Source organism: Ipomoea triloba, chromosome 11 (assembly GCF_003576645.1).
Source record: "Ipomoea triloba cultivar NCNSP0323 chromosome 11, ASM357664v1".
Classification (NCBI taxonomy): domain Eukaryota; kingdom Viridiplantae; phylum Streptophyta; class Magnoliopsida; order Solanales; family Convolvulaceae; genus Ipomoea; species Ipomoea triloba.
The window spans coordinates 8,622,953-8,646,310 of record NC_044926.1 but is presented as its reverse complement, the minus strand read 5'-3'; the positions used below and the strand labels follow the sequence as shown (position 1 = coordinate 8,646,310).

General features: G+C 31.4%; 3 protein-coding genes across 6 annotated transcripts; 1 reads left to right on the top strand and 2 right to left on the bottom strand.

Moving 5' to 3' along the window:
• Positions 1 to 1,780: 1,780 nt before the first annotated feature.
• On the bottom strand, positions 1,781 to 12,357 carry LOC115997010 (pentatricopeptide repeat-containing protein At1g09220, mitochondrial-like). 4 transcript variants are annotated; one of them, XM_031236459.1, is made up of 3 exons: positions 11,693 to 12,351; positions 2,774 to 4,091; positions 1,781 to 2,265 (listed from the first exon to the last, which is right to left on the bottom strand). In XM_031236459.1, the coding sequence occupies exons 2-3, from the start codon at positions 4,065 to 4,067 to the stop codon at positions 2,246 to 2,248; spliced, it is 1,314 nt and encodes a 437-aa protein (XP_031092319.1). In that variant the 5' UTR covers positions 4,068 to 4,091; positions 11,693 to 12,351; the 3' UTR covers positions 1,781 to 2,245. The 4 variants fall into 4 exon arrangements, with proteins under 4 accessions (XP_031092319.1, XP_031092318.1, XP_031092317.1 ...); XM_031236458.1 differs by having other exon boundaries at positions 1,781 to 2,229; XM_031236457.1 differs by lacking the exon at positions 1,781 to 2,265 and having other exon boundaries at positions 2,379 to 4,091; positions 11,693 to 11,774; positions 12,321 to 12,357.
• LOC115997011 (pentatricopeptide repeat-containing protein At1g09220, mitochondrial-like) lies at positions 5,767 to 7,509 on the top strand. Its single transcript, XM_031236461.1, has 2 exons — positions 5,767 to 6,116; positions 6,219 to 7,509. The coding sequence occupies exons 1-2, from the start codon at positions 5,820 to 5,822 to the stop codon at positions 7,194 to 7,196; spliced, it is 1,275 nt and encodes a 424-aa protein (XP_031092321.1). The 5' UTR covers positions 5,767 to 5,819; the 3' UTR covers positions 7,197 to 7,509.
• A 3,314-nt stretch (positions 12,358 to 15,671) lies between the features above and the next one.
• LOC115995805 (phosphatidylinositol transfer protein 3-like) lies at positions 15,672 to 21,904 on the bottom strand. Its single transcript, XM_031234954.1, has 6 exons — positions 21,617 to 21,904; positions 20,308 to 20,566; positions 18,513 to 18,549; positions 18,308 to 18,413; positions 16,973 to 17,083; positions 15,672 to 15,956 (listed from the first exon to the last, which is right to left on the bottom strand). Exons 1-6 carry the CDS (start codon positions 21,755 to 21,757, stop codon positions 15,840 to 15,842), a joined length of 771 nt encoding a protein of 256 aa, XP_031090814.1. The 5' UTR covers positions 21,758 to 21,904; the 3' UTR covers positions 15,672 to 15,839.
• Between the last annotated feature and the right edge of the window lie 1,454 nt (positions 21,905 to 23,358).

Here is a 23,358-nt window from a genome sequence, read left to right as displayed (position 1 = left end):
GTACATTATACTATAAAAGTTGTACTTTACAATATACTAGACAAATATACCCTACCGTGTACATGCATTCACTATATATTTTCTTATTTTCTTCAATAATAACTAGTAAGTTGCCCGTGCGTTGCACGGTATAAATTTTGGTAAATGGTAAAGAATAAACATTGAAATATAAGTTACATTTATTATTAAAAACAAACAATTGGAAAATTACAAATTATTAAAGATCTCATGATATAGAACATTAGTGGTTATTGAAAAAGTTGTCCTTGAGTCATTTTTTTAATATTTTTAAGTCATCATGATTGTTAATCTGAGATACAGCAACGTACAACTGGTCATACAGAAAAATCGATTTATTTAGTAACAATCCTACATGTGACAATGTTTGACCCTGACTTTTGTTAATGGTCATTGCATATGATAACACAAAACGAAATTTTTTTCGTTGAAACTTGAAGGGCAACCTTGGGTCTGAAGGTGACATTGACATTCGTGGAATCAAAACTTTTGTTCCTTTGTTAGCACCCGTCATTATCACGGCCTCAATAATACGGTATGCTAACTTGGTGATTATCAATTTTGTATCATTACACAAACTAATAGTATAGTCAATATTTCTCATCAACATAACTGGCGATCCAATTTTCAAAGTCAATGTATGATTTGGTAAACCTGAGACTCTAATCCCGTTCAAGAATTCAGGAGTGTGTACGTCACAAAGTATATAAATTTCTTATTGCTTCTTTTTATATAATTGCTTTTTATATAAGATTCACACAATTGCTTCTTTTTATATCATGTAGATAAGAAAATTACATTTAAAAAAAAAAAGAGATTTTTTTTTATTACAGTAATATATACTACCGTATGCATGTTATACTAATATATAAATATATACATTGGTTTATACCATTTAATAATACTATACAATCCTAAAGTATATAAACTTATGTACTGTGTGGACCATTTGCTTCAATCATCTAGAACGTAACCTTGGTTGACTACAATCGAGTATCTTTCACAACTCTATACTTCATCTCCAATGATCTACAAAATAACATTTTAAGTTATAAGTTTAGTTTATAATTAATTGGAGATATTATTTAATATATAAATATATACAAAAAAAATTAAAATTTTATTCTATTTTTATTGTTAATACATTTAAAATTTGTTCAAATATATTATAATGACAATTATGTGATAAACATACTAAAAATTTAAAATATTAAATTACACAATGTTATTTAAAACAATTAATGTTATTAAATTATATATATAAAAATGTAACATGAACTTGATTCATTCATATATATATATATATATATATATATATATATATATATATATATATATAATTTTTGTAATTTAATTATTATATTGATGTGATACGAATAATTATTAATATAGATATTAAAGCAGGTATCCTATTCGTATATATACATATACTTGAGTGTGTATGTATATATGTTTAAAATAATACCTATAATAAAAATAAAAAATGTAATTAAAATATATTCAAAACTTTGGTTAACCGTTCAATTAATTTTTTTAACCAACAGTTTTGGAACGAAATAATTGTTAACCAAAAGTTTACTAATCATTTAACCAATAATCAAACAAAAAATGTTCGCTTAAAGAATAATTAAACAAAATTCTTCGATTTAATTGATTAATCGAACTTTCACCAAAACTTACACACCTCTATAAACAATAAATAAGAAATTCAAATATAATCAAACTACTCTAACATAATACAAATAATTAAATTAAATATTTATTTAAATTTAAACTATAAAAGATGGTTTAAAAGATAATTTAAACACATATTACTTCCAAACAATCATTAATCTAATCTAAATTAAATTAAATGTATAATAATAATCTAAATTAAAACACATGCTATACACTGATACACACACCCAAATACAACATAACCCTACCCATCTTTTCTGCGGCCCACACCCATCGCGTCTCTCTGATTCTCCGCTTCTTCTCCCACGGCGCCTCCGCTTCTCCCTCGGCGTCTCCGCTTCTCCCTCGGCCTCTCGGACTCTCCGACTCGGCATCTCCGCTTCCCTCTGCCTCGGCGTCTCCGCCTCTCTCTCTATCTCGCAGGCTTCCCGGTTACGGTTGTCCACCAAGTCGCCTTCGGCTCTCTGCCCTCAGCGCTTTCAAGTTCGAAGCTCCGTTCTTATCACACCTCGGTGGCAATCCATCGAACAGGTGCTGTGTTTGAATCGATTTATTGTAAACTACGTGTTTCTATACTCCAAAAATTAATAAATATTTCAGTACAGAAGTTTTTAGAACTAACAATATATTATATTTTTTGCAGGTTTTCATCACACAAAAGTTAAGAAGATTTCAATAAGAGGTTTCACTCTGAACATTTTCTTGTCATAAAATAAGGATCTATCACGTTACACACTAACCACCCAACTAGATCACAATTAATAGGTAATGAAATCAACCCCATCCCAATAAACTAGTTTAATAGGCATAAGAATCTCTCAAATATTATTTCTCAATTTCTTGTGGAGTAGGGATTGCATAGTATTGTCATTTTTATTGCCCTTTAGACTCAACTAGAAACATCTCTAGATTTGGGTTAAGGTCATGCTTAGATTGGGATACTATGGCTATTTGTTGTGAGTATGACACAATAGAAGGTGAACCTTCATTTACAGTTAGCCAAAACTAAAACCAGGCACCTTTTGTGCATTTTCTTCATCCATTAATCTCCTAACCTCCTCAGAATCTATATACCTACCATTATCAACAAAAATATTAGAAAGCAACACATAATCACCACCATATGTTCTCTCCAGCTCCAGAATTTTCTGCATAACCCTCTGTCCCAACTCTGCATTTCCATGAAAACTACAAGCACCCAATAGTGTTCTCCAAATCACAACATTGGAGATCTCATTAGGTATCTCCAAAGCCATCCTTTCTGCTTCTTCCAATCTCCCTGCCCTCCCCAACATGTCTATCAAACTTCCATAATGTTTAATATTCGGTTGAAGCCCAAAGTCATGAACCATCTTTCCGAAAAACACAACACCCTCATCCACCAAACCACCATGGCTACAAGCATGTAGTACACTTAAGAATGTAATCTGATTTGGTCTTACATTTGCACTCTGCATCATCCTAAAACCATTCGAAGCTTCTTTGGCCATCCCGTGCATTGCGAATCCTGATATTATCGATGTCCATGACACCAAATTCCTCCTTTCATCTGGTATATCATCGAAAACTTTCGAAGCATAGTTTATGCTCCCACACTTGGAATATGCATCCACAAGGGAGTTCATAATGCGGATATCAAAAGAGTTGATCCCACTTTTCTCCCCATAGGCGTGCAGCATTTGGCAAGACTTGAGATGCCCAAGGTTCCAAACAGCAGGGAAAATCGCCAAAAGAGTCACTTCACTTGGTTTAATCCCCTCACTCACCACCATTTCACGGAACAACAACAAAGCTTCATTGAACTTGCCCGCCCGTGTGTACCCATCAATAATACCCGTCCAAGAAACCACATTCTTCTCCGGCATCGCATTAAAAACAGCCCGAGCAAACCCAAGCTCACCCCACTTGATAAGCCCAGTAATCAACACATTCCATGTCACACTATTCCTGCTAGGCATTTCGTCGAACACATTCTGGGCTTCCACAAGACACCGACAGTTAACATACATATCAACCAAGGCAGTTTGCACATAAACATGAGAATGAAACCCAGATTTAAAACTCAGGCAATGCACCTGTTTTCCGATACTGGGTTGGGTTAGATTAGCAGCAGCTTTAATGAGGAAAGAATAAGCGAAGCTATCGAAGAAGAACCCGGGTCTCAATCTGCGCTGCAGATGCCGAAAGAGGAAAAGAGCTTCTTGGGGGGAGGATCCGAGGGAGTAGTGGCGGAGAACAGAGTTCCAAAGAGTGAGTATGATCGGCGTTGAGGTGCAAAAGATCAAATGAGAGTGGAGTTGTTGGATTGATGTACGGTTGAATTCATGTTTACGTATGAGGGAGAGCAGGGAGACAGCAGCTCCTGAGAGCATTCTTTCTTGTACCAATGGCTTTACCTGCAATTTCCCAATAGGTGACTCAATTCCAACAGGATTTGAAAAAATTCAAACCTTAATTATAATCAAACCTCTAAAACTTCTGAGAAAAAAATCTAAAATTTTGTATTTTATGACAATTATTATCATACATAGTAATTATATTAAAAATTTTCAAATTAAAATCAATTTGTAATTATAATTTTCGATCCAAGAAACAATTCAATCTAAATTGGATTTTTAAAGTTTGCTTACAATTTTTTTTGTAATGAAATTATTTTTCATAGTATTACATTTAGTAGTTGTATATAAATTTTATACTTTTAGAAATTACAGTGTAAGTACTATTGAATAAAAGAAAAACAAACAAACAAATTTAAATTTAAATATAATAATAAACTACGTTAAAAATAAAGAAGAAATAGTTAATTTGACCAATAAATAATAAATAGGATACGATGGCATGTAAAATGGAAAAGATGGAGTAGTAAATAAAAATTAATGTTTATTAACAAATAGTTAAAAATGTAATCATTTTTTTTTTTTTTGGTTTAGTTACATGCTTCCTCCATTTCATTTCCTATTGGTTTTGAAATTAATGTTTCCCCATTCTCCAAAAATAATTTCTTAACTTTATCAAGAAGAGGCGAAACTTTTAACTCCAATGGCCCTTCATACTCTAACTTTTAACTCCGATGATCCTTCATACTCTAACCTAACAAGATTGTAGGGGGGTAAATTACGACAACTCAATTGCCTATTAAGTTGGAGGACCTATTAAGTTGGAGGACCAATGCTGGATGTTCACAAAGAAGCACTCCTACAGTCCTACCAGATAGTGAAACTCTTACACTACGAATGTTAAAATGTCTTTATAAATAATATATCACTAAATAACCAACTGAATTGTCCGTGCGAGCTAACAAAATTAATAGTAAGTCCCATGACCTTATAGTTACATTTACTTGCCTCATCAACCATACTAATTCTCATTTCTCCATTTGATTGTTGTATATGCAACACAATTTTCCATACCTAATTAAAGGTAACATTAACTCACTAATCACATTTAGAGGAATGTAGAATTAATATCACTTTTGGCTCCTCAGCTTTTGAGTTTTATCAATTTTGATGCACAACTTTAAATTTTTTCAATTTGGGTGCCTAACTTTGTTGTTTTTATCAATTTTGGTCATTCCGACTAAATTGACGGTGAAATGTTGCCGGATTTTATATTTTAAAGGCACAATCATTATCCCACAGAAAAATCTTCAATACCTAAACAAAACCACTGTAAAACATATTTATAGGTGTTTGTTATGTGCAAATAATGGGGAAGACAAACAGAAACTAGACAGAGATCTATGAGATTTATAGTATCAACGACTGAGAAACCATTCTTTTTCTCTTAATATGATTTTTCTTTTGTTTAGATATTGAAATTTTTTCTTTGAGATAATGATTTTGCCCTTGAAGTTTAAAATCCTGCAACATTTCAACATTTCCAAATAATGTATGTGTGAGATTATGGCATGTCGTAGTACGAATAATAATTGTCAGAAGTTTTAATGATTAACATAATGAAGCCAATAATGTATGATAATAATTGTCATAAAATACAAAATTTTAGATTTTTTTCTCAGAAGTTTTAGAGGTTTGATTATAATTAAGGTTTGAATTTTTTCAAATCTTGTTGGAATTGAGTCACCTATTGGGAAATTGCAGGTAAAGCCATTGGTACAAGAAAGAATGCTCTCAGGAGCTGCTGTCTCCCTGCTCTCCCTCATACGTAAACATGAATTCAACCGTACATCAATCCAACAACTCCACTCTCATTTGATCTTTTGCACCTCAACGCCGATCATACTCACTCTTTGGAACTCTGTTCTCCGCCACTACTCCCTCGGATCCTCCCCCCAAGAAGCTCTTTTCCTCTTTCGGCATCTGCAGCGCAGATTGAGACCCGGGTTCTTCTTCGATAGCTTCGCTTATTCTTTCCTCATTAAAGCTGCTGCTAATCTAACCCAACCCAGTATCGGAAAACAGGTGCATTGCCTGAGTTTTAAATCTGGGTTTCATTCTCATGTTTATGTGCAAACTGCCTTGGTTGATATGTATGTTAACTGTCGGTGTCTTGTGGAAGCCCAGAATGTGTTCGACGAAATGCCTAGCAGGAATAGTGTGACATGGAATGTGTTGATTACTGGGCTTATCAAGTGGGGTGAGCTTGGGTTTGCTCGGGCTGTTTTTAATGCGATGCCGGAGAAGAATGTGGTTTCTTGGACGGGTATTATTGATGGGTACACACGGGCGGGCAAGTTCAATGAAGCTTTGTTGTTGTTCCGTGAAATGGTGGTGAGTGAGGGGATTAAACCAAGTGAAGTGACTCTTTTGGCGATTTTCCCTGCTGTTTGGAACCTTGGGCATCTCAAGTCTTGCCAAATGCTGCACGCCTATGGGGAGAAAAGTGGGATCAACTCTTTTGATATCCGCATTATGAACTCCCTTGTGGATGCATATTCCAAGTGTGGGAGCATAAACTATGCTTCGAAAGTTTTCGATGATATACCAGATGAAAGGAGGAATTTGGTGTCATGGACATCGATAATATCAGGATTCGCAATGCACGGGATGGCCAAAGAAGCTTCGAATGGTTTTAGGATGATGCAGAGTGCAAATGTAAGACCAAATCAGATTACATTCTTAAGTGTACTACATGCTTGTAGCCATGGTGGTTTGGTGGATGAGGGTGTTGTGTTTTTCGGAAAGATGGTTCATGACTTTGGGCTTCAACCGAATATTAAACATTATGGAAGTTTGATAGACATGTTGGGGAGGGCAGGGAGATTGGAAGAAGCAGAAAGGATGGCTTTGGAGATACCTAATGAGATCTCCAATGTTGTGATTTGGAGAACACTATTGGGTGCTTGTAGTTTTCATGGAAATGCAGAGTTGGGACAGAGGGTTATGCAGAAGATTCTGGAGCTGGAGAGAACATATGGTGGTGATTATGTGTTGCTTTCTAATATTTTTGTTGATAATGGTAGGTATATAGATTCTGAGGAGGTTAGGAGATTAATGGATGAAGAAAATGCACAAAAGGTGCCTGGTTTTAGTTTTGGCTAACTGTAAATGAAGGTTCACCTTCTATTGTGTCATACTCACAACAAATAGCCATAGTATCCCAATCTAAGCATGACCTTAACCCAAATCTAGAGATGTTTCTAGTTGAGTCTAAAGGGCAATAAAAATGACAATACTATGCAATCCCTACTCCACAAGAAATTGAGAAATAATATTTGAGAGATTCTTATGCCTATTAAACTAGTTTATTGGGATGGGGTTGATTTCATTACCTATTAATTGTGATCTAGTTGGGTGGTTAGTGTGTAACGTGATAGATCCTTATTTTATGACAAGAAAATGTTCAGAGTGAAAACTATCTAGAGTTAGATTGATTTGCTTCTTCCACCTATTGGACTAGTTCTTTGGAATGAACTCTTCCATTAGGGTTAAATACTTGATGGATAATATACTAGGTTTGGACCACATGGACCGAGATTGCTTCGTGGTATCTTCTACTTGGGATTCCATGCACTGTTCAAGTTGTTGGGCTCGCTCGAGAGGGGTCCAGTAAGAACTCACCCCTTGTTGTACGACCGCACTGCAAGACTAAAAGGAGCTATTTAGCAAGTTCCACTATTCCGATAGGAGTTCGACCGGTTGGCTCCGTGGGATGCCGATGATCGGTGAGTGTGTATTCGAATGAGTTCCTCCCCCTTCTTGAGGGTTCCTTGAGTTAGCTTCCTGTAAGAGAGCTGGCTGATTGGATGGAACATGAGAAAGGGGTTGGTTGAGAATTTCTCGCAAATCCCTAGTTGGTTGATACTTGCATAATCACGGAATAAAAGGGATAATCAATTGCAAAGAGGGAGGGGTGAGTGGTTCAGAGACAAGAAGGATGAAGAACTCAATAGAGAGTGATGATATGGGTTGCTTTTCTTTGGGACATGGTGCCTTGAAATTGTCAATTTTTGGTGCTTTGATGGAGTGAAGACATGAAGTTGAATTCAGCAAGACATGGCTTATGAACTATACCGATTTCACCTAAAGAGCATTTTTGGATAATAGTTGTAATTTTCTTATAAATTAGAGTATTAATTCTTAAAATAAGAAATATTCAAAGGATGAATACATTATCCTTTGTAGATAATAGTTATGAACTTTTTCATAAATTACCGTATTAGCTCCTAAGATAAGAAAGTTAAAATGAAGAATACATTACTCTTTTAATTATAAAGATGATTAGTGAGTTAATGTTACTCTTAATTATGTATGAAAAATTGTGTTACATACAACATAAAACGGAGAAATGAGAATTAGTATGGTTGATGAGGCAAGTAAATGTAACCCTAAGGCCTATTTATTAAATAAGCATAGGCCTATATAAATAATGTATGGCTTGCAAGCCTCTTCTTTCTGGGACCTGGGACCTTCTATGAACGCACAACAGGCAACTTGATTGCGGCTCTGGTATTTAAAGGTGAAATGTCACGACCAACATAATAGAGAGGAGACATTCCAATGCCTTCTTAATACTGTATTTTCTTCTGAGTTTTGATTTCGATCTGTTATGTAAACCAATACGCTAGGTGCTTGTCTTTGAAACCAAGAGATCTATATATAAGTAGGTGAACCTCTTCATTCTATAGGTTTCTGACGATTCATTAATATGCATATTGAAACTGCCAATTGATTTTATGGGAAATGGCAAGGCAAAGGAAATAATTAACCATTTCCATAATTAATAAGCTATAATGAATAACTTTAGGGATATGAACCATTACCATATATACATTAATTATTTTGGCTATACAAAAGGGCAACGTTTAAAATGTATATTTTTAATAAAGAAAAATAAAAAAATCTATAATACTAAGCTAACACCCAAATATAACGTGTTATATATATATAACATTTATAGATACTCCGTATCTAATTTAAATATAATATACAATTAAATTAATTGTTATATGATGATTTTAATAAAAATAAAAATAAAATAATCATAAAAAGATATATATGGTAGCTAGATGTAGGTGTATGTTAATAGTGATAAAGTCATCAATGTTATAATTCATTAAATAACAACAACCTACGTTATAATGATGTAAGAATAATTTTGTCTAATAAAAAATTAAAAATAAAATGTACAAGATTTAGAGTGTAATGCCACCTTTATCAGCAAGAAAAAAAAAAAAGGACGAAAAGTAGTGGCATAGCCTGTATTGATACATATGATGTTTTAGATATTTGTGTGTTATCACAAATCTAAAATTTGACATTTTATTTAAATCTAAATTGAACATCTATATCATATCATAAAATAGAACAACATGTTTGTATGGATAATATAATTTTAACTTTAATATTGGCATTAATAATAATTTAAAATGTAAATTTTAAAAATATCAACAAAATATAATTAATTAAAACATACTTAGAGATGCATTTTAATTGATTTGATAGTAAGACAATTAAAAATTAGAAATATTTTAGAAGATCAAACTATTATTTATTTAGTCATATTATATTATTCATAATAAACTTATTTAATCATATATGTATCCAAGTAACGTGCAGTAATTACATTAGTTCTCTATCTAAAATTAATTTTTTTATTTTAGGGTATTTTTAAATTTATTATAACAGGGTCAGTAGTACTCAAAAAAAATTTATTTAAAAAATATTATTTATGTTATTTATGCGTTATCATTTTAACATTATATATTTTGTCATATTATTATTATTGTATCATCATATATAGTAATTCATTAATTACCACATCATACATTTTGCCATTATAATTATCATTGTCACGTAATAAACATTATTTTTTTATAAAATTATAAAATTAATAGTACTAGATCAGACATTGAAAAATGTTTTTAAAAAAAGGTAGTCACATATCTTTTTTGAGTATTATTGACTCTGTTACAATGTAGTATATGTTCATAACTACTTTCTCAATCAAATGAAGCACAAAAAACCAATATCGCCTCCAATGAGGCTCGAAACCACCCCTCCCATGTGGGGTGCAACCAAGTGCACTAAAATTTTAAGTTCATATGATGTCACTCAATTATTTATCAATGAAGAGATTCCTGAAATAATTGAGTTTAGGGAAAGGTAAATTCAAGCTTATTATATACTTTTAATTTATTTTCATTATTTTTTCAAAAATTAAAAATTTACAAGTTTTTGGAAATAAAATTCATTTTTTTAGTTATTTCCTGCCTAACTTTTTGTTGTTGATGTTAGTATATGTGGTGAAAAAACTCCCATGCGGAGTATTTGTTCAATGTCAACTTTAGACACATTCACCAGTGGATCTATGATTATGAGTACTATTAGTGATGTCTATGAGAAGGGACAGGCATTTATTACCTAAAAGTTGTTTTTTTTGGATGTATGATATGATAAGTTTATATACCTATTGTAATATGAGCATTAGTTTGCCAGTAAATGTTTATTTTACAATATACATTTATTTGTTTTAAACTGGATTGTAATATGTCCAGTACGGTGATTATTGGGTTGTGGCGAAGATTACTGGTATAGAAGATTAGAAGGTGGTTTGGAGTGGTGTTATAATTCATGCAAGACACATGGCTGTAACAAAAAGCTTTCCTTAAATACTAAGGGTTTCTATGAATGTGAAAAATGTAAAAGGACATGCAAAGATGGAATTTGGAGATATAAGATTAAAGTGAGAGTTGCGGACAAAGATGGTACTGCACCATTCCTGCTATGGGACAGGGAGTGTACAGAATTGATAGGCATGTCAGCTATGGAATTGAGAGAAAAATATCCGGTGGTATTGTTTTAATAGATCTTCATGTCTTTATTTATGAGTTTACAATCATACTATTTGCTAATATTAACTATGTTTAATTTTTAATTTATAGGATAAGGGAACTCTACCCAATGAGATTCTATCATTGCGTGACCGGGCATTAACTTTTAAGATTACAGCTAGAGAAGAACAATTTGCTAACCTTCATAATGTTTTTTCCGTTATGAAGATTATTAATGACCGTTCCTTGGTTGATTCATATTGTCCTGAATTACTTGAAAATTTAGACAATGATCTTGAATCAGAAGAGGTTCATTTTTAGTCAAATTTTTTCATTTATGAATTCAAATTTATGTATTTGATTATATTATTTTAATAATCTGTTGTTTTTACAGGATTTTTTTAATGAAGAGGAGGCTGAAAGTCCCATTGGCTTAATTGGTACTTCAAAGGATGAGTTTTCCTCAAGCAAGGCCTCTTCACAGAAAATTAGTTCAGATATCAAGTTGGAGTGACAACTGATGATGTAGTTTGAGTATTTAAGACAACTGAATATTTTATATTCCTGAATTTATATTACTGTTTTCTACTACTCCGCATTATAGTTTTGGTTTTAAGGTATTTTTGTTTACATTGCAGTTGCAGAGTTTTTATACTTAGCAGAAAGTTAAGAAAATTTTAATCTTGCAAATTAGTACTCTCAACATATAGCAGAAAGTTAACACAAAAAATGTATTTAATCTATAAAGAGGATGACAGTACTGACCTTGCAATTCACAATGAAGTAGATTTCAAGTATCTTTTATATTAAGAATATCCATGTAAATGAATAGAAGCCATGATCCGATCTACAATATAAATGAATAGAAACGCATAGTCAATAAAACAAAGCGAACAATAACTTAAGTAAAAACACTATTAAAGGTCAGATTGATAATAGTATTTCATTGATAAATATACCCAAATAAAAGGACTCTAAACTATTTTTAATCCTATATCTTGATACATATATCTATGAATCTACGAATTTTTAAAATGGATGAACTTCAATATCATATTTTGGGTATTTCTTCTTCCGTGCATGTAAGGCCAGATCGAACCCATGCATGTAAGATCTGAGTACAGATCTGGGTTTTTGAGCTGTTCAGGTCACCTAAGATTTTTGAAAAGAAAAAAAATAGTATATAGCTCTGTAAATCTGTAATATATAAATTTTAGAAGTTCAACATTATACTTAACTTAGATCTATACTTTTCTGAACAAAATTCAACAAACACAGATTGAAAGATGAAATTTTAAACTTTATATTCCAGAAATTAGTATAGATTATAAACATATTCATAGATAAAAAAAATCGATGAAAAAATCGAGGCAGAGAGGAAGAACTTCTCAACTTCAGTTTCTTGGATGCTTGATCTTCGCAGCAAAAGGAAAAAACGAAGCTGAAGAGGTAGAGAGAACGCAGGGGAAATGCTTTCAGACAGTGATGAGAGGATTTGTGTGAGATTATGGTTTCACTTGGGGTAGATTTGATATGTGGGCTTTCTATTGTTTTGGATTGTGTTATGGTTTGGGCTAAAACAAAATGAATGTATTAATATATGTAAAGTTTTGGCCAGGTTTAGTAGAATTAAAAAAGATATATTTTATATGTTTTTAATTNAGATTATGGTTTCACTTGGGGTAGATTTGATATGTGGGCTTTCTATTGTTTTGGATTGTGTTATGGTTTGGGCTAAAACAAAATGAATGTATTAATATATGTAAAGTTTTGGCCAGGTTTAGTAGAATTAAAAAAGATATATTTTATATGTTTTTAATTTTTATTTTAAAATGTCAATTAAGAATGTTTTGTGATTTTTATTATATCATTTAATGAAATTTATTTATAGTCCATTGATGTAGAAAATAACAAAATACTCACAATACACTATTAATTGTATATTTTTTGAGTACTATTGAACCTTTTATAAATGTAGTATTTGTTCATAACTATTTTCTCAACCTATCAAAACAAAAAGAGTCAATATCGCCTCCACCGAAGTTCAAATTCACTCCTCTCCATATGGGAGTGCCACCGGGTGCCATTAATTGTATACATACATACATACATATATATATATATATATATATATATATATATATATATATATATATATATATATATATATAATTAATTAAAAATTGTGTTTCGTTAAACGGTCGTGTAAGACAGTATTCATTTTATTTTATCATTGAATTTTAGTTTTGTTATTAAATAACAAAATTTTATAATGAGTAATCCTCATATTTTATTTTTATATATAAAATTTAATAACATTAATAAAAAAAATTTTAACATAGTATACTTTTAATATTTAGCCCGTGCATCGCACGGGACAATTACTAGTATATATATATATCTTCACGGAGTTTCAATCAGCCTTACTTAACGTTCAAATTGAGAAATTTATCAAATTATTAAGTTATATTAATCAAAATTGTGAATTTAAGATCATGAATTGTAAACCATTACTTGGCCCATACTCAGTAGGGCCTCGTTCGTGCTTCATATACGGGCTAGAAGAAGTTGAATTGTCTTACTCAGGATCCAAGATCAAGGGGTGTTTTGAGTGGAAGAGAACATAAGGAATTATACGGAAGAAAAAAGCTAAAACCAAAAAGAAACAAGCAAAGAGATAGAATATTAAAGAAAAAAAATAGGACGTTTGGAAAGATGGAGCAAATTAAATAATTATGCTTAGTCAATAACTTTGTGGTCTAGTGACACGAAGTGACTCTCCCATATTAGAGGTCATGAGTTTGAGTTCTAGTGGATTATATTAACTCGATCTTTGTACTTCAATAGGTTGTGAAAGTAGTTATAAGCAGATTTTACATTATATTGTAATGGAGTGAAAAGTAAAATAAAAAAGGGTTGGTAGAGAAAGGGTTAACTGTATGTTTTTTTTGAAAACATTAGTGGAGTCAAATGTTAAATAAAAAGGGTTGCTGCCTAGGGCTAGGGGTGATGCAGTGGCTAGAGAAAGGAAAATGGCTTTCAAGTGCGATTTTTAAATTACATGCCAGTAGCGTGTATGGTCGGATTTTAGGACGTGCAAGAGCATAAGGCCCTAAATTTTTAGGGTTCCTTAGTCTAGTCCTAGCCTAATAGTTAGTATATGTATTTGTGATCATATTGGCCCAAAATTAAATTTTTTGCATTTTTCTCTTTGCAATTTTTCTTCAATTCGTAGTTTATTTATACTTTGATAGGGCCGCACTTATTTACCAGCGCAAGGCCACGCAAATAAAAAAACTGGCCCTGATAGTGTGGTCGAAGCTGAATGCTAAGGAGGTGCTCATGATTATGCATGAAGATAGCGTTAGCATACCGAGAGAGATGAAAATAATTAGCAATCTTAGGGTGCGTTTACTAACTGGAAATTTTCTCTAATTTTCTGGAAAACAGAAAACAGAAAACATGTTTACTAGCACAGTTTTCCATTTTGAAAACAGGAAATAATTTTTCAGTTTTCTAGAAAACTAAAACACTATAAAAAACTGTTTTCTAAATGGAAAACATAATCAACTATCATCTATTAGATTATATGTCATTATAACCACATTTTTACCATTATCTACTTACATATTTATTCATTACTATGATTACATTTATTATCATCTTCTTTTACTTATCATCATATTCTATCTTTTCTATTTACATTATTTATTTAAACATAACTTATTTGATTATGCTTGAAATTATACATCATTCACATTATCTAAATTAAAAATTGAAATATATACCACACTTTATATTTTGATTGCACTCAATTGATTATTGGTTTTGGTCTAGATATCAGATATCGAAATTCCACACATATATTTCTATATTAGAATTCAAAATAAAAATTATATATTACATACATGTCATTCAAATGAATATATCCAAACATATTTTAAATATTAGCTCAAAAAATATTAATATTATCTAAACTAAATTTTTTGTGAACTTAATAGGTTATTGGTTCAAATATATTTTTATTTATGTTATATACATATATAAATTTGGTCCGGATATCAAATGTAATTTTTTTTATACATATATTGGACTTCAAAGTAAAATATATATTTATTCTATTTAAATCAAATATATTTTAAAATATTTTAAATATAAGGTCTAAAAATAACTCGAAATTAAACTTGTTGTTAATTTTATAACGTTAATTTGAAAAAATAAGTGTTAGTAAACAAGTTTTCTAAACAGAAAACAGAGAATGAAAACTGAAAAATTGAAAAACAGAAAACAGAAAACAATTTTTTGTTAGTAAACAGACCCTTAGTTTGTCAAGTTGTTCCGATCCCACCCCTCAGTCCAAAAAAAAAATCATTATTTTAAATTTAAACTTATAAGTTTTACCAATGGGGACTAAATTAAGCTAAAACTTTAATGAATCATTATATAACACAAGCTCATAATGTACCAAATAACAAAATTGGGTGTTATCACCCTTTAAATCAATCTAGTATGGAATGACACAATTAAGTTTAGATCTAATATTAAAATTAATTAATATATACTTCTTTTGTCTCATCTTATATGTCTAATTCAAAGTTCAACTCAAATTATTTACAATTTAATTTGTTATAATATTTATTTTATTATTAACTTATAAAATTTATATATTTAAATTTTATATTAAAGTATTATTAAATAAAAAATATAAATTAAAAATTATTTCAAAAATTTTTTAAAAAGTGAATTAGAGTAATAAAAATTAATTTGATTAATAATAAATAATAAACATGCAGGTCAAATGAGATAGGTACCCGATAGAGTAATACTGGGAAATAAGAATGCGGTATTCTTAAGTAGATCCAATTCCAAATTTAACCATAGTTAAAAGAGTACAATTAATACTGATTTATTATCAGGCATTGTGGATAGGGACTAAGGGTTGTTTGCCTCCATAGATCTCTGGGAGCTGGCTCTCATCAATATCTTCCAGCAAAGTTGACGTCAGCCTTTTATTTTCTACAAATATGATCTGCAAGCCATATGATAATAATAATAATAAGAATCACAATATTTATATTTTAAAAAATAACTAACAAATTTTTACTAATTAAAATCTAAATGAAAACAAATGAAAACAAATTATTTACTCCGTATTATATATTTATATTAATCTAATATAATATATAATATCTACAAATATTATTATCATTAAAGAAATGATATGATGGATGCATGTGCATGGTAAAATTAATGAAAAAGATAACGGAAGCTATAACGGTAAATATATTTTTGTCCAAAAAATTATATAATACAACTCTAAAAATACAATGTACAAAATGGTTAATACTAACCATTTAAAGTCCATTGTTGATAAGAACTACAATCTGAATCATTACTATACAGTTCTAGACGGTTCATGAATCAAAGATTCAATTCATGAACTATTGAATTGTAGGTCCGAATCATAACCAAGGATTCATGGTTCAACAAAATAAAAATTGTTTAACCATAGTTCATCTGATTAGAACCTCAATTGCAACATTCTGTACAATTATGACTTAAAGATTGAATCACACAATACATGATTCAATTTTGACTCTTGGGGAAAAATTTATGTGAAACTGTCTCGTAAATTTTTGTCTGTGAGACGAGTCGGGTCAAAATAAAATGTAATACTTATAAATTGAAAAATATAATACTAATAAAGAATAAAATATTTATTACTTATATAAAAAATATAATACTTTTACATTTTAATTTAAAAGTATCACATTTATCTTAAAAAATATTACAATTTTCTTTATAAATAACAAACACTTTATTCTTAATTAATATTCGATTCATTTTTCAATATAAATTTTATATTTTCATATTAACTAGATCCGACACAACACAAGTGTGACCCTCAATTAAATTGAACTTTGACCACTTTTTATATGAGGCGTGGAATCAATTATTTTCAAGAATTAATGCAATAATGGTTCCAAAAAAAAAAAAAGAATTAATGCAATAATATATCGCAAAAAACTGAAAAAAGAGCCTCACCTTTTTCTTGGTATTGTTGTCAATGAAAGGGCACACAATTTTGTACAACGTCCAGAACAGGTAAGGCACGTGTACCACAAATAGCTTTCCCAGTCTTTCTGGATAGAAATCCTGTCATTATTCACAATAAATTTCAGAAAGATTTTCTTTAAAAAAGAGAATATATTTATTTATACATTATTAAAAAATACAAAAAAAAAAAAGAGAACAAAAAGTTAAGAATAAAAGTAAACGGTGTCTTATAGTTGAAATTCTTATAAATTTTATGTCATCTCTCCCACGTAAAGGGAGTCTGCAGTGACAACATTTTTAATTATGTGTGCTTCGATCATATCTTCATTTCCGTATTTTTACATATAAAAGTTACAGACTTAAAGTTATAGAATAAAAAAATTTGGTTAAAATATTACGGAGTATAAATGATAGTGCTCTATAAGGCCATCCCCATTTGTAGCTTTTAGTGAGATTTTGGAATAATAAAAGTTTTGGGGTAGTTTTTTAACAAATGGGAGAGGGAAATTTTGTTGGTACCTTTCCCCTGCAAAATAGGAGATTTTGCAGCATGGTGGGCCCCAAAGTGTTTAAGAGCCATCTGCCTCACTGCCACGTAAGTACTTTTTTCTTTTTAAATCTTTTTTCCTGTTTTTTTTATTTTGCTTTGTTTTTTAATTTTCTTTTTTACCTCCACCTCTATTTTCTCTTTCCTAATTACACTTACAAAAACTCCTCAAAAACCACACCAAAACCCCCACTATTGAAGAAGGCCTAACATAATGTGATAATGATAGTATTCATGTCCTACATAACACAATAATGGTATTCATGTCATGTCTCGTTTGGATAGGATAAGTATTTATGAAATGTCACATCAATATTTACCATTTATTATTTTAACACTTCAAAAAATGAGTGATATGTTGTAAAAAAACAAAGAAAAAGAAAGAGTGATATTAATTTTTATACATGTCACAAAGTTCTAAGGTGAAAAGTTTGATGGGTGTGTATGAGTCAAATTTTCGACCGTGCTTCAATTGCAGTGGAGTCGTGCGGTCACTCACCTTCAGATACGTATAAATACACCACAAAGTGATCGCAAATGCACTATTAGGTGTGGTGAAATGTGATTAATTTTTTGGTGTGTAGTACGTCTTGTGGTGCATTGGTGCATTTTCAAACATTGTGTGGTTCATTGGTGCATTTTCGAACATTGTGTGGTGCATTTATGCATACCTGATAGTGAATTCGCATGAGAAACATTGTCCGCATTTGAACTGGTATATATATATATTTCACTAAAGATTGGCATAAAATCTACTCCATATAAGAGAGATAAACCTGTAGAATAGATAGCGATGCAAGATATCCCCTGACATCACTGTTTGAATACCCAAAACCTTCAAGATCTCCAATCACAACAAACTTCTCCTTGCCAGGTGATGTCCTTGAAAATTTCCCAAAATTTCACATAAGATTTGTTAAAAATTAAAAAAGAAAAATACAGAGAAAGAGGATGATGATTAAAGTGGCCTGGGTATTTTACCTTGCACATAATTTGTCCAAAGCAAACACTACATAACCTGAAAATCAAAAGAAGCCAAGAGTGAACACTTCTCCCAAAAAGTTGAATTCCCAACTTAAGGGTTTCCTATATTTCGGTTCGACAGAGCATTTGAAATGATGTAAATCATGGTGACTCAATTACTCAGCAGCCATGGTCATATGCGTCCACTTTGGACATAACATTGGTCTATTGCCGGTGTGTACAAGGGATCTGTCCACTTTGGACATAATCTCCACACTGCCACTGTTGAAATTCGAACCTTGGTCTATTCTCTCAAATATTACATACTGAACCAGTGAATTAAGACCGTGCGGGTTCCAAGAGACAAGAGTGAATGCTAGTTGATTGTGGTGGTGAGAGGTGGTTGTCATGCATTTAAGTGAAATTTGACTTGCAACCGTGAATTATTATTCATTAATATACGGAGTATTAGCTATTTAATAATTGCTGGTCCGCCAAGTACCTTGTGGTCTGATGGCATCACTGTTACCATTCCAAATGGAAGGTCTCAGGTTCGAGTCCCATCCCAATCAAGGATGTTGGCATTATCATGTTGTTTGAGCAGATACTATGTATAGGTTAGATTGTAGTACTCAAAAAAAAAAAAATAATTGCCGGTCCATGTATAGTAAATTCTTAACAAATGTGATGTGCCGAATTAAATGTTGACGTGATTTAGTGTACAAATAACATTAATGCATTTATTTCAAAAATAAAAAAACATTAATGCATAAAAAAATCATTAAAAATTATAATTAAATCTTTAATTTTAATGACATCATTGATTTTTTTAGTGTTTATAAATGAACTTACATGTTCATAGAGTCACTACTGAATGTTCATTAATTCACTATTACAAACTCATTAGTCACTACTATTAAAGGTTCATCACATAATATATTGAAATAATATATGAGTATGACTCTCATATTTAAAAGATTTCAATGATATATTTCTATTGATTTTATTTATACAAAAAGAAATAGAGAATAATACTGTATATTTAAAGTGATGATTAGTTAATTTATGCCATTTTTATAAATTTAAAGCCACTTTTTTTAAAAAAAATTATAAATCTATCCAAATTATTTACAAATCTAAAAAAAAAGATTTCTTTTTTTTTCCTTACGTTATAAGGTAATTGTAGGATTCATCCTCTGTTGGTCGTACTCACTTCTCGTCCCTAAACTATAATTGATGTTGCAAAATTTATCCCTTTTTTAACTAAATATTAGGGATGAAATTTGCAACGTCCCTTAGAACATCCACATCAATTTAGTTTTTGCACAATTTGTTAGAAGCCAAATAGGAGAAAGAGGATGGAAAGAGAAAATGAGAGAAAAGAAAAAAAAAAAAAAAGATAAACAACATTGTTAGAAAAAAAAACGTGAAAAAAAAAAATTATGTGTCCAGAGGGTGCCTGCAGTACACGCGCCGTCTGGGAGCGCAGTGTGCGCCCACACACAAGCCAGTAAGGTAAAAAAAATTCTCTCTTCTCTTAGGTCCCACAAAAAATCAATACTTCCCGCAAATTAAATTTCTCCCCTCTCCTCAAAATCACCATCTCTCTTCTTCATGTAATCTAAAAAACCAAGAAAAAACTTCTAATGTGGATGCTCTTAGAGACGAGAAGTGAGCACGACATGTTAAGAAAAACACGACATGTTAAGAAAAGAACGGCATTTACAATGTTAGTTATAACATAAACCTTAGTATGCCATATAGTTTGCCTAATATAATCATCATTGAGGTGAAAAAAAGAAGGTAGACTTACGTTTAAATTCTTCGAGTCCACCTTTGTTTTGTAGATGTCTACCACCATAAACAACCGCAATGGGACGCCCTTGTTTATCCACTCCTTGCATAAACATCTTGTTCTGAGCTATTTCATTTTGTATTTCCGAGGTTGAAATACAACCTTTTGGCATAAACGTACGCTTCCATTTCAGATACTTTAACAACATCACAGAAGCTTTTTCAATGTCTAGATCACGTGCACGAAGAAATCTTCTCATTGCGTAATCGTCAATTTCCTGTGACAATACATATCAGCCAAAATAAATGAAGTAAAATATGTGATAGAAAATTAGTCAAGTTTGATGTCTAAAGACTAGAGGTTCTTCGTACGTTTTGGAAAAAATGAAGTCAAGACAGTAGAACATGGAAAAGGTGGCCAAGTCTTAGTCTAAGGTTTGATGAGGAATTTTGAAATTGGTAATTGTTTGTCGGGATTGGACTAAAACAACTAAATGGAAATTAATACCAAGGGACTAATTTTTTTTTTTTTCACCGTCTTAATTAAAACCAAAGAACTACTATTGCAAACATAGTTTCTGATTTTTTTGGTATTTACAATCATTATAACTCTCTATTTATTAGAGATAGGAAACATGTGGTTTTGATTCTTCAATGGTTAGTTTTTAGTCACTTTAGCCCCATGCTTTAGTGAACAAATGTCACTGTAAATTATTTCAGTAGGTTACCCATCCTGTACTAAGTCAAATACACTTAACTATTTTAGGTTACCCATCTCGCAGTAAGTCAAGTACACTTAATCAAGGAGTTGTTTGGTTATCTGGTTGATATATTTATACTTCTTACAATCAATTGGTTATAAATAAGCCTCATTTCTCTATAATAAGCCCCATCATCACGCGTTTCACGTCTTGAATAGAGCAGGGCAGATCTCGGCCGACCCCATCATTGACACCCACACATGTGATACGTTCTCAAAGTAAAGAAATTTTTTCAAACCATTAATAGAATGACAAAAACTATAAGAATTTCAAATAATCGAGGTGATCGAATCTTTGGTCACACATGAAAATCAAGTGTTACAACCACTAAACAACACAAAGAAAGTAGGGCATTTTAGAAGTCGAAAGCAAAACAATTGAAGAACTAAAATCGCGCTTTCTGCCAGAAATACTATAGGGAAAGGAACAACATGCATTTATTATGAGCACAAATTAAAGCAGTGCATTCTTAGACACCGGAAACTTTAGCCTAGCCCACAGAGATAGGAAACCAAAAAGGAAGATCAGAGAACAATAAGAAAGCTGAGAAATTAATTAAATTAAGACCTGAGAAGATGGATCTTGTTTCTGCACAAGAGCTCTCATTAGCTCAATTTTGTTCCTCTCTTGCAGACTAAAGCTTTCTGCATTTTCTGAGTCTTCCACTTTCTGCCCCTTATTTTCCCCAATTCCCATGTTATCCTCCATCACTGCCAATTTTCTTTTAGAAATGGAAGAAGCTAGGTGGAGAAGGGAGTATCTGTATTATGGAAAACTTGGGGAAATATAATATATAGTTATATATATATAAAATGGAAAGTTTGATTTTGTACGTGAAAAGTATGGCGTTTGGCCATTTGTGAGAGAAGAAAATTTTAAAAATACTTTAGCCAATATGGTTATTATTTACTCCGCATTTAATAATACTTTCCTATATATAGATCATGTCTGAGACTATTGGGACGGTTCACCTACTTCTGCCCTCAATTACCGCAAAATTTAATTGGGGAGCCAGTTGGAATAATTTTACAATATCGTGGGTGTGTTTTGTATTTTATAAAATTATATATACAACGAATCAAGTGGAAAGCTTTCTTAAGTGAAAAATAGAGTTTAATCTCATCCATTGATCCGTCCAGATTAAGGGTAAAAAATAAAGCTATTTTTTAAAAAATGTAGTGGTATTATGGTAATTTTGTATAATTAAGTTAATTTTTTTTTGTCTTTCAAAGCTTTTTTTTTTTTCATTATCGCAAAGCGCAATGTTGTGCCTTCCATCCAAAGCACATTGATGTGTCTTTCAGAGTAAGTGTCTTCCAGTGCACATTGTTGACCTTCCAGTGCACATTATTGAGCGTTCAAAGCATATTGGTGTGTCTTCCAGAGCACATTGTTGTGCCTTTGAAATGCGTATTGTTTTGCGTTAGAGTATACATTGTTGAGCCTTCTAGAGCATATTGTTGAGCCTTATAGAACACATTGTTATACCTTTGAAGTGCGTATTATTTTGCCTTGGAGTACACATTGTCGAGCCTTGCAAATGTATACTGTTGTGCCTTCCTGCAGGAGACAATTTTGTGTCTCCCATAATTTGAACAAAATGCAAAGACAGTAGATCAGAGATGATTTACTAGAGAAAATGACAGCGCACATATAGATTAGAAACGCTATTTTTTTTTTAGAGCCTTTGATATGGACAGATTAAAAGCTCAGATCATATTTCTCCTCACTTTCGCACTTGAGGCCTTCTTCACACTAGAGCATAAGCATATATATATATATATATATATATATATATATATATATATTAGGTGACTTCAATCTGGCTTTGTTAGGTGAACAGGGTTGGCTTTTTTTTCAAACACGTTATTTCCCTAAGAGTTCTTTTTTGGATGCAAACTTGGGCCCTAACTAGCCATGTAGATTTCACTATTAGGTATGCATAAATGCAGCACACAGTGTTCGAAAATGCACCAGAATGAAATGCACAAATACAACACAAAATGCACCACACCACACAAAATGGTGCATTTTCAAACACTTTATGGTGCATTTATGCATACCTAATGGTGCATGCACCGTTCAGCTGCACGAGAACCAGGTCATATATATGGGTTGTTCATGTGCGGCCTGGTCATTAGGTGTGGTCGTGCGACCTATTTTCAGCAATTAGATTAGATCAAGTAATCAAATCAACATGCAATATATATATATATATATATATATATATATATATATATATATATATATATATATATATATATATATATATATATATATATATATATATATATATATATATATATATA

Coding starts and splice junctions, on each gene's coding strand:
- LOC115997010 (XM_031236457.1), bottom strand. CDS start 4,067: ATGCTCTCAGGAGCTGCTGTCTCCCTGCTCTCCCTCATACGTAAACAT.
- LOC115997011 (XM_031236461.1), top strand. CDS start 5,820: ATGCTCTCAGGAGCTGCTGTCTCCCTGCTCTCCCTCATACGTAAACAT. Junction 6,117..6,218: donor AACCCAGTATCGGAAAACAG/GTGCATTGCCTG, acceptor GTGGAAGCCCAG/AATGTGTTCGACGAAATGCC.
- LOC115995805 (XM_031234954.1), bottom strand. CDS start 21,757: ATGGAGGATAACATGGGAATTGGGGAAAATAAGGGGCAGAAAGTGGAA. Junction 20,567..21,616: donor AACAAGATCCATCTTCTCAG/GTCTTAATTTAA, acceptor GTATTGTCACAG/GAAATTGACGATTACGCAAT. Junction 18,550..20,307: donor TGGACTCGAAGAATTTAAAC/GTAAGTCTACCT, acceptor TTTGATTTTCAG/GTTATGTAGTGTTTGCTTTG.